The 14,075-nt window shown below is 40.6% G+C and overlaps 1 protein-coding gene across 3 annotated transcripts; it reads left to right on the top strand.

Annotated features, from left to right (window-relative positions):
• Nucleotides 1–1,442: 1,442 nt before the first annotated feature.
• Nucleotides 1,443–14,009, top strand: UEVLD (UEV and lactate/malate dehyrogenase domains). Of its 3 annotated transcripts, none has more exons than XM_059475202.1 (12): nucleotides 1,443–1,501; nucleotides 3,099–3,183; nucleotides 3,811–3,873; nucleotides 4,581–4,744; nucleotides 5,586–5,721; nucleotides 6,141–6,262; nucleotides 6,891–6,996; nucleotides 8,694–8,864; nucleotides 9,629–9,802; nucleotides 10,089–10,173; nucleotides 10,801–10,924; nucleotides 12,217–14,009. In XM_059475202.1, the coding sequence occupies exons 1-12, from the start codon at nucleotides 1,460–1,462 to the stop codon at nucleotides 12,379–12,381; spliced, it is 1,437 nt and encodes a 478-aa protein (XP_059331185.1). In that variant the 5' UTR covers nucleotides 1,443–1,459; the 3' UTR covers nucleotides 12,382–14,009. The 3 variants fall into 3 exon arrangements, with proteins under 3 accessions (XP_059331185.1, XP_059331184.1, XP_059331186.1); XM_059475201.1 differs by having other exon boundaries at nucleotides 1,460–1,501; nucleotides 4,578–4,744; XM_059475203.1 differs by lacking the exons at nucleotides 1,443–1,501; nucleotides 3,099–3,183; nucleotides 3,811–3,873 and having other exon boundaries at nucleotides 4,580–4,751.
• The last annotated feature ends 66 nt before the right edge of the window (nucleotides 14,010–14,075 follow it).

Raw genomic sequence — 14,075 nt, 5'->3', positions numbered from 1 at the left:
GTCAACGCAGAGGGAAGAAATCCCTGCATCCATAAATATGTGTATGGTCACAAGGATGGGGAGGGGTCTGGAGGGGAAGCTGTAGAAGTGGGTGAGGTCACTTGGATTGTTCAGCCTGAAGTGAAGTGATATGTGGAATAAATAAACTTTACAACCAGATATAGGTATGAAGTCAGCACCCGGCACAAGTGAGATAGATAGCTCCTGTGAAAACTTGTGCTCCGAGCCTCAGTCTGACCCACATCTTTATTACAAAGGTATTCCATATGCAATACATTGTACAGCTTTGCCATGCATATTCAACCCCGGGCCCCGCCTGTTCTCGCCTCGCATGGTAATCAGACCCACGCCCTTCTGGGCATGCCTTGTTTGCTGTGGTGGTCGCACAGGGGTCTCTGGTGGTCTCTGAGGCTGAAGATTGTGGTCTTGTGGTCTTCCCCATGACTGAACTTTGGAACTTTTCTCCTTTGCACATGCACTTTTGGTCCCTTGATACTTATCTGAGTGCGTCTGTTGGCCTTGATTAGCTTGGAGATGGAGTCGTCCCTTTATCTGGGCTCTTTGCATCCCTTGGTCTTCTCTGATATTGTTCTTTATGCAAGAAGCTTCAAAAATTTGCATTTTCCTATGCCCATTGTACCATGGCAGAGGTTTCTTAAGTAAAAAGGTTAAAATTCAACACATAGTTATACAGGCTAGACTTTAAATGCTTAATTCATATTGCTAATTCAAGTGAACTCTAAAAATCTCTATTTCAGAAGGGGACTGAGAGAAGGGGTCATTGCGGCCTACAACCTCCTCATGAGGGCAAGCAGGGGGGCAGTCACTGATGTCTTTCTGTGGCAACAGGAGGAAATGGCAGCGAGTGGTCAGGGGAGGTTCAGGTTGGGTATCAGGAAAGGCTCTTCACTCTGAGGGTGTTTGGGCACTGGAACACTCCCCAGGGCAGTGCTCACAGCACCAGCCTGGCAGAGTTCCAGAAGCATTCGGACAATGCTCTCAGGCACAGGGTGTGACTCCCGGGGTGTCTGTGCAGGGCCAGGAGCTGGACTCCATCATCCTGGTGGCTCTCTTCCAGCTCACCATGGTTTGTGGTTCTGTGAACAACACCTTGATCTACTGCATCCTTAAAGCTTGTTCGTCCACGGGTGTCATTGACTGGACGCTGGCTGCTGCCCCTTCATCTAATTAGGCTTGAAAGTATACAATGATCTTACATCAGAGAAGATCCTGGCTTAAGATAATCTCGACACATTCCACATTTTGCAACACCACGGCAGGTAGAAACAGTACCTAGCCCAGATGCTCACCAAGCCTTGATGAGTCCCCCGGCTCCCCGATGCCTTAGAAAGGCACTGAAATCCCCGATCCTGGCCCGTTCTCCCGGCCGAGCGCTGCCCGCCTCCCTGAGGGCGGTGCTGCCCCGCGCGGGGCCCGCCGGGAAGCGGCGCGCGCCGCCATGGCGCTGGCGGAGGAGGCGCTGCGGCGGCAGCTGGGCAAGGTGCGCGCGCCCGCGGGGAGCTGAGGGGAGGGGGCGCGGGCGGCGCTGAGGGAGCGGAGGGCGGAGGGAGCCGGCGGCAGGGGGAGCGCGGGGCTGGGAGCCCGGCGGTGTCCTGGGGGCGGCTGCCGAGGGGTTCCCGTCCTGTCCCTTTGCACCTTCCCATCCCGGTGTCTGCGCTGTCCTGATACAGCCGAGCTTTAAGTTGCGCCACGCATCAGTTTACCCCCCTGGTTCACGCCGCGCCTCACGACTCAAACCTTACTCTTCACTCATCGGAAATCCATAACTTTGTTTTTTTGGGGGTTTTTGTGTGGGTTTTTTGGTCTTTTTTTTTTTTTTTTTATATTTTTGTGGTATTCCCCGCGTTAGCGCCTCCACGCCTTAGGAGCACAGGCGCGTTGTTGTAGCATCGCTTTGAGCATTTTAATTCCTCAAATTAAACTGAGGGGGGTGTATTTAGGCTTCGGGCATACGGAATAATTTTGGGTGCGAAACGAGGAAGGTCTGTATGTGAGTCACCCCGTAAATGCTGTGGTCTTTAGAGGAGGACAAACTGCTTGATAGGGATGTTTTGTATTATGAGTAGAAGGAGGCCAGCTAGGGAAAGCTGACTTTGGCTTCACAACCAGATATACCAACGCCTCCAAAAATGCCCTAAGTGTAGGTTGTGTAGACATTCACAATTAGGGAACGTTGGATTCTTTTTATTGTTTTTTCTGCATGACTTTCAGAATCCAGTGATGGGGAGAAGCTGACTGAAAGGTGTTTCTGTCAGTAGCTCTGTTTTCCTGTAGGCAGTAGAAAATAACTGTGCCATGCCCACAGCTGTCACATTCCTGCTGGGGCAGCAGACCGAAGAGAAATTCGATTTTAGCTACTGTTTTGTGACAATTATTCCAGGGCAGTGAGCAGCTCTTTAGCCACTGTCAGACAGCAGTTTTGTTCACTTAAGCAAGGGTTCCAAAAAAACAGCACCAGGTTTCCTAAAGAAGAAGCAAAGGCACTAATCTAGGAAATGGAAAATACTCTTTGTAACTTTGGGATGTGGGAGGATGCAAATCTCTTGGTATTGGACTGGCTGGGGACCTTCTCAGGCAGAAGTAATTAATTTTCTCAGCTCTCAAGGACAGCTGAAAAAGGAAAAAAAATCCTAGAGGCTAATTACTTACACATTTGACACATTTGTGGAAAGTGACATATTAGTAAACTCTTCTAAAATGTGCGCAGGTGGACATGAGTTTAACTCTGTCTGTAAGAAAATAACCTCGTTTTCCTAAGAGGTTCATATTCTTATATTCTTTTTAATATGTACAGAGGAGACTAAGGTTTACTAAACTTCTGCTCATACAGCTGTAAAGGGGAAGAAATGGTGTATAAAGGAGTGATGTTCAGAATTTCAACAGCAGACCTGCAATAGCTTCAAAGCTTTTGGAATCAAGTCTTTTTGATAATTTATTTCACATCAAAACTATAGTACTAAAAGTAATTATTACCTTCCCCTTGTGTTTCTGCCTTCTGTAGTGTCCTTTTCCCTAACTCTCAGACAGAAGCCTTTGAAGTGAAACTTTTTTCCTTATTTTTTCCTCCCCCTTTGCAGTACAAGTTCAGAGACCTGACCATAGAAGAGCTGAAGGATGTTAGCAAGACCTACCCCAACTTCACCTTCTCCATGAACACATACAGTAAGAAGTGATACACTGACTCTGAACTATTTGTGGGGATTCTTACTTGCCATAAATGCAGGCTGTGTGTAATAGAATGTGAACATATTTCTGTTGTGTTCCTGTCTATATTGACTTGCAGTAAAATTCCTCATGCCACGTTACTGTTCCTGAATGCTCTTCCAAGGATGCATAAATAGAAAAACCTTGGCAACTCATTTACTTCATCTTACCTCAACTTGTCAGTAGTTATAGAAGATTGATACTTTAAATTCTTTATATGTAACAGCTTTTCCCCATATTTCATTATTGTATTGAAAGTATTTTGATGGCTTTAGCTTACAGAGTGTGCCTTCCAGAATCCATCAGCCTGACTGGAAATTCCCACAACATCAGCATTACACAGGACAAAAGGTTTTCAGACTAATGATGTGCTTAGTTGTACCAATGGGATTTCTGTTAAAATTTCATTAAGAAAGTATTTTAAAAGGTTGGGGGGACCTTAGTAATATTCTAATCTTAGTTCTTTCAGGAGCAGTGCATTTGGTTTCTAAAGAAAAATCACTATTGTATATTTGTAGTTGTGGTGGGATTGCTATGCCAGAATTGAAAGGAGTTATTTTTTTTAAACTACATTTTTAATTTCAGCCTTCAAGGATGGATCCCAGAAGGACCTCCTCAATTTTAGTGGCACTGTTCCAGTGAAATATGGTAAGATAAATCAAATGTAATTTTCTTGGTAGTTATGAATCTAAATGTAGAATGTGTTGGGTACTGGCTTTTAACAGTTCACTGTGCAGTGTCTTCAAAGGGGACTAGAAAATATTTTGTTTGAATTGGCAGAAGTCACTTCTACTGCAGAAAGAAGTGCACAGAAAGAATGCTGAAATAAGGTGTTACGAATTAAATAAGTAAATTATCTATTTTAAAAATAGTGTTGTTTGAGACCGTGTTGGCAAAATCTTTGATGCTAATGGAGCTTGTGTGAACTCTCTGAGATCTACACTTGTATAGACAGTGACCAAAAATAACTTGTAGGCAATTTTTCATTTTCAACTTAAAGCCTTTGGAGTCTGATGCAAAGCTCTTTATAGATGCTTTTTTGCAGTTGGTGTTAGGTCATAAAATAAGTATGAAATGCATATATGAAACCTTTCTTTGCTGGGAAAAGGGGACAGGTTGGCTGAGAGAGGACCCTGGGAAGCAAAATATTAAGAAAGGCACAATAAGTAGCATTTCAAGTTGATCTGGTTTTATTAATTACCCTAAGTAATATAAATATTTTCCAGTGCGAATCTGGAAGTGCTCTGTCAGGCTTTTTTCCTTTGTTACTACAAAGCGTGAATTACATCACTCACAAACTGGTCTTAAGTGCCTCTTGTCAGTGCAGAAGTCAGTAATGGCTTTTATTTCAGCAGGCAGTTCCTATAACATCCCTGTCCGGCTGTGGATCCTGGATTCCCATCCCTTTGCTCCCCCCCTTTGCTTCCTGAAGCCGACGGCAAGCATGGGCATTGCGGTGGGGAAACACGTGGATGCACGGGGCAGGATCTATTTGCCCTACCTGCAGAACTGGAGCCATGTAAGAGGTGGGGTGGCTGACAGGGAGGGAAGCATTTGGGAATACTGCAGGGTGTCATCTGGAGCTTTCAGGCAGTCTGAGGCTGCTAAAAGCAGTTGGGAGTAATTCTAGTGAAAAAGGAACTGATTCTTTACGAAGCAATGTAAGCCTCATGATACTTTGTTGCTGTCCCAGTTCAGTATCCCTCAGGAAAGTTCAGTGGAAGTTTCTGCCTTTGGGTATGTCTCTTTTGGCAGAATTCTGAAACAGCACAGAGATTCAAAAGTCAGTGCTGTTGGTAAATGATTTTATGCACTGTATTAAATTACTCATTTAAATATGACTGCCAGGCCAATGAAAATTATTTAATGAATGCCAACTTTTTGAAATGAATGGGCATGTAAAATGTATTTTACATTATTGATACAGAAATTCCTAAGGGAACTTCTGCTAAATTCACAGTGTGTTTAGCCTGGAGGAGAACTGAGACGCCAGAACTCTGAACAGTTGAGCTCATCTAAGAAGACTGAACTAACTTCTCTTTAGCTAGGATTTATCTCTTTTATAATACTGGATGTGGCTATATCAAAGGCTTCCATATATTCAATGGATGCCTTCAAAAACCACTAGCACTGGTAATTTCAATTTTAGAATTCATTTTTTTAAAGTCCTCATACTCCTGTTTGGAAAGTATCTTCTCAAAGTGATGCTTTTCTGTCCCTTAGGTGTTTGTTTAAATGCTAAGTGTGTCAGTATTTATAATTTGATTAAATTTTGTGTGGCTCTGGCAGTTCATAGCTGATACCACTACATGAAGTAGCTGTTCATCTGTTTTGTTTTCTGTTTTTCTGCTGTATTTCAGCCTAAATCAACTCTCACTGGATTAATCAAGGAAATGATTGCAAAGTTTGAGGAAGAGCTCCCTTTGTACTCACTGTCATCTTCTGATGCAGCCAGGCAATCAGAACTTCTCTCCTATATTGCAAAGATTACTGAAGGTGGGGATGTTTTCATGGACTCATTTCTAATGTTCTTATAATATGTATTCACTTACTGTCATTACCTGATGTCACAAAGAAACCTACATGGTTTATATGTTACAAATTTTATGGCCATGGTCTGTATGCACACCTGTAGCAAAGGGAGTGCTGGTTTTGTGGTATCAGTGTTCAGCTTCTTGCTATTGTCATGCTTATGTATTTCTACTTAGTGAAAAAAACATTCCTGTCTAGAGAGGAATATTTGTTTTACACTTTGCAAGTTGTGATGGATTTTCTGTGTGCTCAGTCTTGACTGCTATTTTGAAAAAGTAACTTGATTAAACTCTGGCACAACTGTGATCCTTTATGAAGCAGCAATACTTGTATTGATACAGTGTGGACCAGCAGCCAAGTTTGTGGTTTTCTTTTAATTGCAGGGGAGACTGACATGAAATCAAGGAGTAAAATTGGAAGCAGAAATGAAGGATGTTTTAACAAAATTACTGTTGTTGGAGCTGGAGATCTTGGCATTGCATGTGTACTAGCTGTTGCAGCAAAGGTACATAATTATTAAAAATAGCAAGAGACCTGATTAAGAGAGAGGATTCCAATCTAACTCTAAGGAATACCTCATCACTTTTAACAGCTGTCACTGCATAGGTCATTTGTCTCTTCAGTTAACTTAAGACACACAGAGGTGTTCATTTTCTGCCCTGGTTTCTCAGTCAGCTTTTTTAATTCAAAGGCTTGAGTATTGAATTCACTTACTTTGAAAATCCCTAAAGGATTCTTGTCTCAGCAGTAGCCTCTTACAACTGGCATCTCCTAGTTCCCTGCAAAAGGATAATCTGTAGATTGGCTGTGCTTCATCACAGCTGTATGTTAGGTACAACAGTAACAGTATATTTTAACAGTCTTTTTTAGCATCAGTAATTTTTGACTTCCCAAAGATAGTTTAGGAAGTCTAGCTGGAAAAAGCACATTACAAAACATATAAAAACCTCACAAAACTAAGTCCTTTTCCTTGTGTTTTGGCAGTAATTTTGACCAGTAATTTTGTTTGATTTGTGCACAGTACAGCAAACAATGAAATGGGAGGAGTTTTGGCTTTTGTTCCTCCCTCCCACAGAAATGAGTTTTGTTTTGGTTTGTCTGTATTCTGATCTGTATTATTTTTATTCATACAGGATGTTGCAGACAAGGTGGTTCTTTTGGATCTTTCTGAAGGTGCAGCAAAAGGAGGGACCATGGATTTGGAGATTTTTGCTGTGCCAAATGTGGAGATCAGCAAAGGTATGAGATGTTGTGTCTGGAGCAGGAGTGGGTGCTGTACTGTGTGTGCTTGTGCTCATTGTAACAAGAGCAGGACACCTGGGGAGATACAGTGGCACATGGGCTGTCTTTATTTAAGCCTGTACTTGCAGGTGAGAGGCTAATGCTGACATTGAACTCATGCAGAAATACAGAGAAGCCAAGCTAGAATTTCTGTCATGGGCAGAGGGAGAGAGGGAAGAGGGGAAAAAAATATTTGCCTGGGAATTAGTGAAGGCTGTGAAAGCAGTGTTCAGAAGGCTGATAAATAAAGGTGTGTTTCAAAGTGCTGCTTTCCTAGCTTGGTGTTCATTAAACATGCACATGGCCAATAGTGAGTTCTTGATCTCTATCACTGCACACTCAAACAATGAGTTCTTAATAACCTTGTCCTCAGTCAGCTGTGAGCATACAAATCAGCAGAGTCAGTGCCATGTCTCTCTAATTAGTGATTAGTTATAGCCTTTGATGGTTGCAGAGGTTGAGGCCATGCAGCTCAGAAGTTTTCCCACAGGGAAAGCTGGAGCTGGATTGAGTAACATTCTTCCTTGCTTATGTGTCATATTTCCATTTTCCTTGTACCCTTTGCAAGATGAAATGAGGGGTTTCCTTGTGCTTCTCTTTTAATTTATCTTATTTTGGAGACAAGGACTAGTTCTGGTTCCACCAGGCATCTTTGTGGCTTATTCTGCAGAAACCTGGCATTGCCTGCTGTACATTCTTTGATCTTGTCTTGCAGGTTTTGCTGCTAGCACAAAAAGGTGTGCTGAACCCTGGTTGTGCAACTCTTCCACAAATCTGTTTGTGCCTTTGTGCTTGCCTGTTGTATGTTTGCCTTTAGCTGTGGTATAAGAAGCTTGGTATTGTTACAATACTACAAAATGCTTGTATACTGTCACCTGCTATTTTAGTATGTTTATATCTAGTTTTGGGGCAAGCTGGTATTAATTATATCTTGCTTAATATGGTTTTAATTTGTCAGTGCATTGGACCTCTGCTTTGGCTTCAGCTGGTTACAAAAGTGGTGCAACAGACAAATCACCTTATTTCTGTGTCCAGGCTGATCACCTGTGTGGCACTCAGATATTCAGAGATACCTGCTCAAGGCAGCTTTGACTTATAAATTCCTGCAGCAAGTGTGGTTGTGTGTTTCTTTGGGCTAAAAAGTATAATTTGTCTTTTTTTTTGAGTTAATAAATGGACTTTTGGAGTGCTTTTCATGTGTCTACATGCCTTTGATTAAGGTATAAGATCAAAAATTATAGAAGAAGCCTCAGATAAAGGAGAAAAAGTTTTTCCCCTTCTTTAACAGATGGAATAAAAATTAAGGAGACTTTTCATGGATTTTTTTTTCTTTCTTGCCAAGAAAACTTGGAAAAGTTTATCTGTCAAAGCTGTCTAGATGTTTTCTGGTCTCTGCTCTGTAACCTTGGACAAATTGTAGTCTACCTTTTGTGTTTGACACCTATAAAACAGGAAAGCAGCTCTGTGGGAGAGCTGTGTTTTATAGGTGCTGTGGAAGTGCCCTAAATTCCACACTGGGGGATGTGAGGGGGACAGGAGGCAAAGAATCCCTAATTAAGCTGGATGCTATAGTTCAGCCTTTAGAACAGCTCTTGGGTTTGCATCCAAAACTCAGTAAGATGACATAAATGTCAAAATTTTCTTTATATTTCCAGATTTTTCTGCTTCAGCTGATTCCAAAGTTGTGGTGCTTACAGTGAATTCTCTGGGTAATGCTCAGACTTACCTCGATGTCATACAAAGCAATGTGGATTTGTTCAGAGGAATTATTCCAGCAGTGTCCCACTACAGTCAGAGTGCTGTTCTCCTTGTTGCTTCTCATCCAGGTATGCTGGTCCTCTGCAAAAGGTTCTGTCCCTCACCTGGCTTTTCCTCTGGCCTCTGTTAAAAATATGTTACTGCTGAATACACCTGGTTAGTCACAAATTCTTGCTACTCTGAAAGATGTTTTCCTTTTCAGCTTTGAGCAGGACACTGTCTTTGAGAGTTTTTTCTTTACTGTTACCAAGATAAAAGAAAATAATGTACTTTGTTTTGTGTAACAGGTATGTATTTCTGTGTGTTTCTGTGCATAGTTTCAACCTGTGTCTACATCATTAGCATGCACTGGCTGTTGTCTTGTCACTTGTGAGTTTTATGTGCACATTTCTCCTTGCAGGAAGGATAGATCCATGTGGATTATGTGCCATATGATCACACTTACAGGCTACTCAGATACAAAGTATAGCATTAATAGTGAATATTGCAGCTAGATTTTGGTGGAAGGTTTAAATTTCCAGGTTAGTGGTACTGTGAACAAAGATAAAGCAAAATCACTACTTAGGAAAGGGAAAGAAATGTGAGCCTCTCTACTGTAATGCATTGAAGACAGCTCTTCTTACTCTCTTACCACTGTTCTTATTTTTTCACTTCTTCCCCACCTGACTTTGTGTTTTAGGTTGAAATAAACCACCAATATGTTCCCCCATGTTTATGCCTTTTCTAAAGGAAAGAAGTCCAGAGTTTTTCATAATGATGATTCAAAAGTTGCAGTTGAGTTGAATTTTGAATGGTCCTTCATTGACAACATGATTTTTTCTTTAACATTTAGTTGAAGTAATGACATTTGTGTCCTGGAAGCTGAGCTCATTTCCCAAAAGCAGAGTCATTGGAGTTGGTGCCAACCTCGATTCAGAGAGATTTCGGTACATTCTGACCAACCTTTTGAAAGCAGAGGTGCTGGCAAAAGATGCCTGGGTTATTGGTGAACAAGGGGAAGACAAAGGTAAAGTGATGCTTTTTTATGACCATGAGCATGTAACATCCTGGCAGGGCCTAAGTAACTGAATAATGAAAGAATAATTGAGAAAAGTAATGAAGATAATGAGAAAGGTATTAAGAAGAGTGGTAAATTCTCATAATAATGGCTTTAAGTAATGCAGTTGTTGGGTACCAAATCTGTAGACCTAGAGTAGTGGCATAACTATTTGCCGTTTGTCACAGAAAAAAAAAAATACTACTTGAAACAAACTACAACCTCACATACTTTTTTTGTTGTTGTTTCTCTTTAGTACCATCATGGAGCAGCTGTAATGTAGCTGCAAATCAAACAGAAGCAATGGCTGCTCGTAACTCAAGGGAAAAGGTGGCTAACAGGTAGCACCACTATAACTTTTTTTTCCTTCATGTTTAGGCACTTGATTTGGCACTTGTTTACATGTTCTTCAGCTCTTCATGAAGTGGGGAAAGCTTGCTCTAAAATGTTCATACACTGAGTTTATAGGAAATTGTAGATCAAGTTGTCATTCACTTCTATGGGTCTGTATACAGCCACTGTTTTTCTGAAATGCTTACTAATATTGTGCCTGTGGCAATGTAAGGAGTCACCACAATATACAGCAGAATATCAGAGCTGTTTGACTGTGTATTTGAAACAAATACTAGATGAGACTTCTGGCCCACTTTCCTCAGAGCTTGTGTTGGAAGCATTTGCTTCAAAGTCAAGCACCAGTTTGGATGAATTTAACTGTTTTAATTGTCAGTTACACCTCTTGACAGAAAAGAGAATTGTTATGAGTGTAGAGAAAAAATATTGTAAAGAAATTCTTTTCAGCAATTCTGTATTCCATTTTTTTTTTCCAAAACAGAGAATTATATTTTTATAGTACACTTTACTTGACATGGTACACTTAAATCTGTATTTTGGGTATTACATAAAAACCAAAATAGAAATAATTACAATCTCAACATCACTTTTTTCTCCTTTTCCTGGTTTATGTGTAGAGCTATGGAAGTCCTAAAGGGAAAAGGTCAGAGATCATGGTCTGTTGGGCTCTCAGTTGCTGATTTGGTTGACAGCATTCTGAAAGATAAAAAGAAGGTTCATTCTGTATCCATTCTGGCAAAGGTAAATGTGTTATTAATACCTTTTGGTTGGCACTGTAATTATATTATTTATACCAGATCTGACCATTAATTTTAGCAGCACAGACATCTCATTGTTCTGAGGTAGTGCTACTGCCATTACTTTCTTCCAACAACAGCTCTCAACCCTAGTCTGAAAATGAGCAAAAATCACTTGCTGTTTTAACCTGAAACCAATAGTAAAAGTGGATTATTCCCCTAAAAGTACAAGTCCAAAGAGAACATACATTTAAAGCTGCTGCCCAGCACCCTGGAATACCTGGATTTGGCAAATGAAAAGCGAGTTGTGGTTCCAGAGCGCTTACTGTTAAATGTAGGCTTTTTTAGGAGCCAAAAGAATTTTTTATCTTTTCTGAAAGTATAAAATGCATTTTCTGCCAACATTTTATTTGATTAAGTTTGAAACAGCTGCTTTTTTACTCCTTAGTACTTTCCTTAAGAGGAGAAGATTATGAAGCAATAGTTAACTTAAAATTGTAGACTGAATTTTGTTTGAAGTTTCTCCTAAGAGGCTTCATTGAAGCATTAGGACATTCTATATGATGAGAAAACCCATGTAGAAACATTTATTTGTCACTTCAATTTAGAGCCTTCAGAAGGACAATTTGCATGTTCCTATGCAGGGAAGTTGAGCTGGATTCTTATTTAATAGAGTACAAGCACATACCTAATCAAATAATTGTTTCAAGTGAAGTTTTTAATCATTCCTGAACTAAATATAGATACAGAGGAGTCACAAGTCTCTTGAAGTATCTATAGAATGTAAAATGTCCCAGATTACAAAAATAAACACAATCCACAGTGTTAACTTGAATTATAGGCATATAAGTTTGATAAATTCTTTTGCAGAATCTGTATGGGATCAATATTTGAGAAATTTTCCCCAGTTCTTAGGCTGCATTATTTAATTTATTTTGTTCAGTCCTAAAGGAACTGATACTGTACTATGAAGTGTCCCTGCTTGTTCTAGCTAAGAAATGGTGTTAAGTGGTATAAACTTTGTCTGCATTATAGACATCTATCTATCTTGGGAAAATTCCCCAATTGTGGCATGGTTCACAAATTTTTATCTGCATGGTAATATTTTACTGTTTTTATACACACTGCACAGTATCTAAAATAAATAGAATTTGATCTAGCCAAACATGCCATATGTTGGAATATTCTTGCTTAATTAAAATAATCAGGTCATTTTGTGTAATTGTACTCTTTTGTGTAGTTGCAGCAAAAATAAGTAATTGTGTGTGTAACAGTGTTCTTTGTGTGTTGTTTCAGGGATGTTGCAATATAAACAGTGAAGTGTTCCTAAGTCTCCCATGTATTCTTGGAACCAGTGGAGTGATTGAAATGGTCAGACTGGAGGATGACCCACTGGTGCAGGAGAAACTGCAAAGCAGTGCAGGCTCAATTCATGACCTTCAGCAGCAGCTGAAGCTGTAAGGAAGCACAAGGGAAGCCTCTGTGTCTGTTCACTCAAGTTGGAGATCTGCAAGGCAGAAGAGGTTGCTCCATATATAAGGATTTATATAGAAAACAGGAAGCTTTGTTATTTTACTTTCCAAAAGTGCTTTCTCAGTTTAGGTTTAAATAATTTAATACCACACTGTATGGCAATTTTTTCTTTGTAAAGTGCACTTTTGGTAGCCAAAATGAGGCAGGTAACACACAAGAATATTTTACCTAAATTCAGGTGGCACTTGCCTGTGGGTTTTGGCTGCCAGTTATAGCCTGATTCTTGGGTTATTCTCAGCTTTTTGCACCTCTTTATGAGGCAAAAGAGAGGGGCTTACCCAGCTCTGCAGAAACTCCAGCGTGCACAGCCCACTTGAACCTTCCCTCATGGCTTTTAAATGCTGTGTGTGAGGCTTGTGTAGGGTACAGGCACACTCCAGCTCCACAGCACTGGGGATGCAATTCCATAGCTCCATCCTCTGTGGCTGTACATGTTCTCATGTCAAAGGACTCCTGGGATTTTACTATTTACTAAGGGGAACGTGGTGTTCACAGTATCCTTCAAACCTGAACTACTGGCTATGGATTTCTGGTCACACTTTATCATGTCTGAAATACTCCAATCGTGACTTGCTTGCTTTCATTTTGTGAGGACATTCAGAGCACTAAAGCACCTGCAGTTCTCACTGCACACATGCAGCACTGGAACAGGGGCTCTTCCTGAATGGGAGAGGAGCAGGAGCTGGGCTTCAAATAAAAATAAAAGATAAAATCCAGCAGTTAAACTGCACAGGAGTATCTGCACATTCAGATGTCAAACCAAAGCTGGCTGGGAGCTTTACATCAGCCTCAGGAGAAGGCAACAGAACCTGTAACCCTCTTCCCTGGAGACCAAAGGTGTGATGAAAAAGCAGGATGTGGATTTGTAGATAAAAACCAGATGGTTTTGAGATCAAGGGGTTTTTTGGGTTCTAACCTCTTGATTTACTGCTGGTAAAAGACTGTGTTACTCCTGATTGTACCTCAGCATCACATGGCAGGCACAGGGGACTGGGGCTCCACTCCTGCTGTGTGTGGCTTAGGAATGTCATTCCACATTTACACTTGGAGGGGTGGCTGGTTGGAAATTTTGCAGATATTGTTGGAAATTTTCCAGATATTGTTGGAAATTTGTTCTGAGCAAAAGTAGGGTCTGTGTCAGAGCAAAAGATCTGATCCTTTGTGCCTTCCAGTTCCATCTCACAAAGAGCCATGCATGCAGGGAGTTCTGACTGTATACTGATCTCAGAAGTGGATTAAACATAGAAAGAAAAAAAGATCTGAATTACTGAAGGTTATTTTTTTGAATAGCCAAATGTCTTTCACTGTAGTGGTTAATGACGGGGCAAAATTAGTGATGGCTGCAGGTAACCAACTTTGCTGCTATATTTTTTAAAAGCTGTACTTTGGGGTTTGGCTTTTTCACTTACTTTAAAAAAAACCCCTATGAATTTAAGGTTTTACGTTCTTTTTCATGGTGGTGTTTCTCATCTGTTGAGCATTTCTTTTCATGCGAATACTCAAGCTGTTGTTTATTTGCTTTGGTGTTTATGTAATAATTTTAATCTTAAAATGCTGCCAGCTCTTAGAGGCGTGTTTTGTCATTCATCCGATGTCGCGTTCGTGTCGCATTCTTTGATAAT

This window comes from Ammospiza nelsoni, chromosome 6, assembly GCF_027579445.1.
Source record: "Ammospiza nelsoni isolate bAmmNel1 chromosome 6, bAmmNel1.pri, whole genome shotgun sequence".
NCBI lineage: Eukaryota > Metazoa > Chordata > Aves > Passeriformes > Passerellidae > Ammospiza > Ammospiza nelsoni.
This window is presented reverse-complemented; position numbering and strand designations above follow the sequence as displayed.

Bases quoted from the DNA above. Each gene is read 5' to 3' on its own strand.
- UEVLD (XM_059475201.1), top strand. From the start codon at position 1,460: ATGGCGCTGGCGGAGGAGGCGCTGCGGCGGCAGCTGGGCAAG. The intron at 3,874-4,577 runs GTAAGATAAATC...CTTTTATTTCAG, and splicing joins CACTGTTCCAGTGAAATATG to CAGGCAGTTCCTATAACATC. The intron at 6,263-6,890 runs GTACATAATTAT...TTATTCATACAG, and splicing joins TACTAGCTGTTGCAGCAAAG to GATGTTGCAGACAAGGTGGT.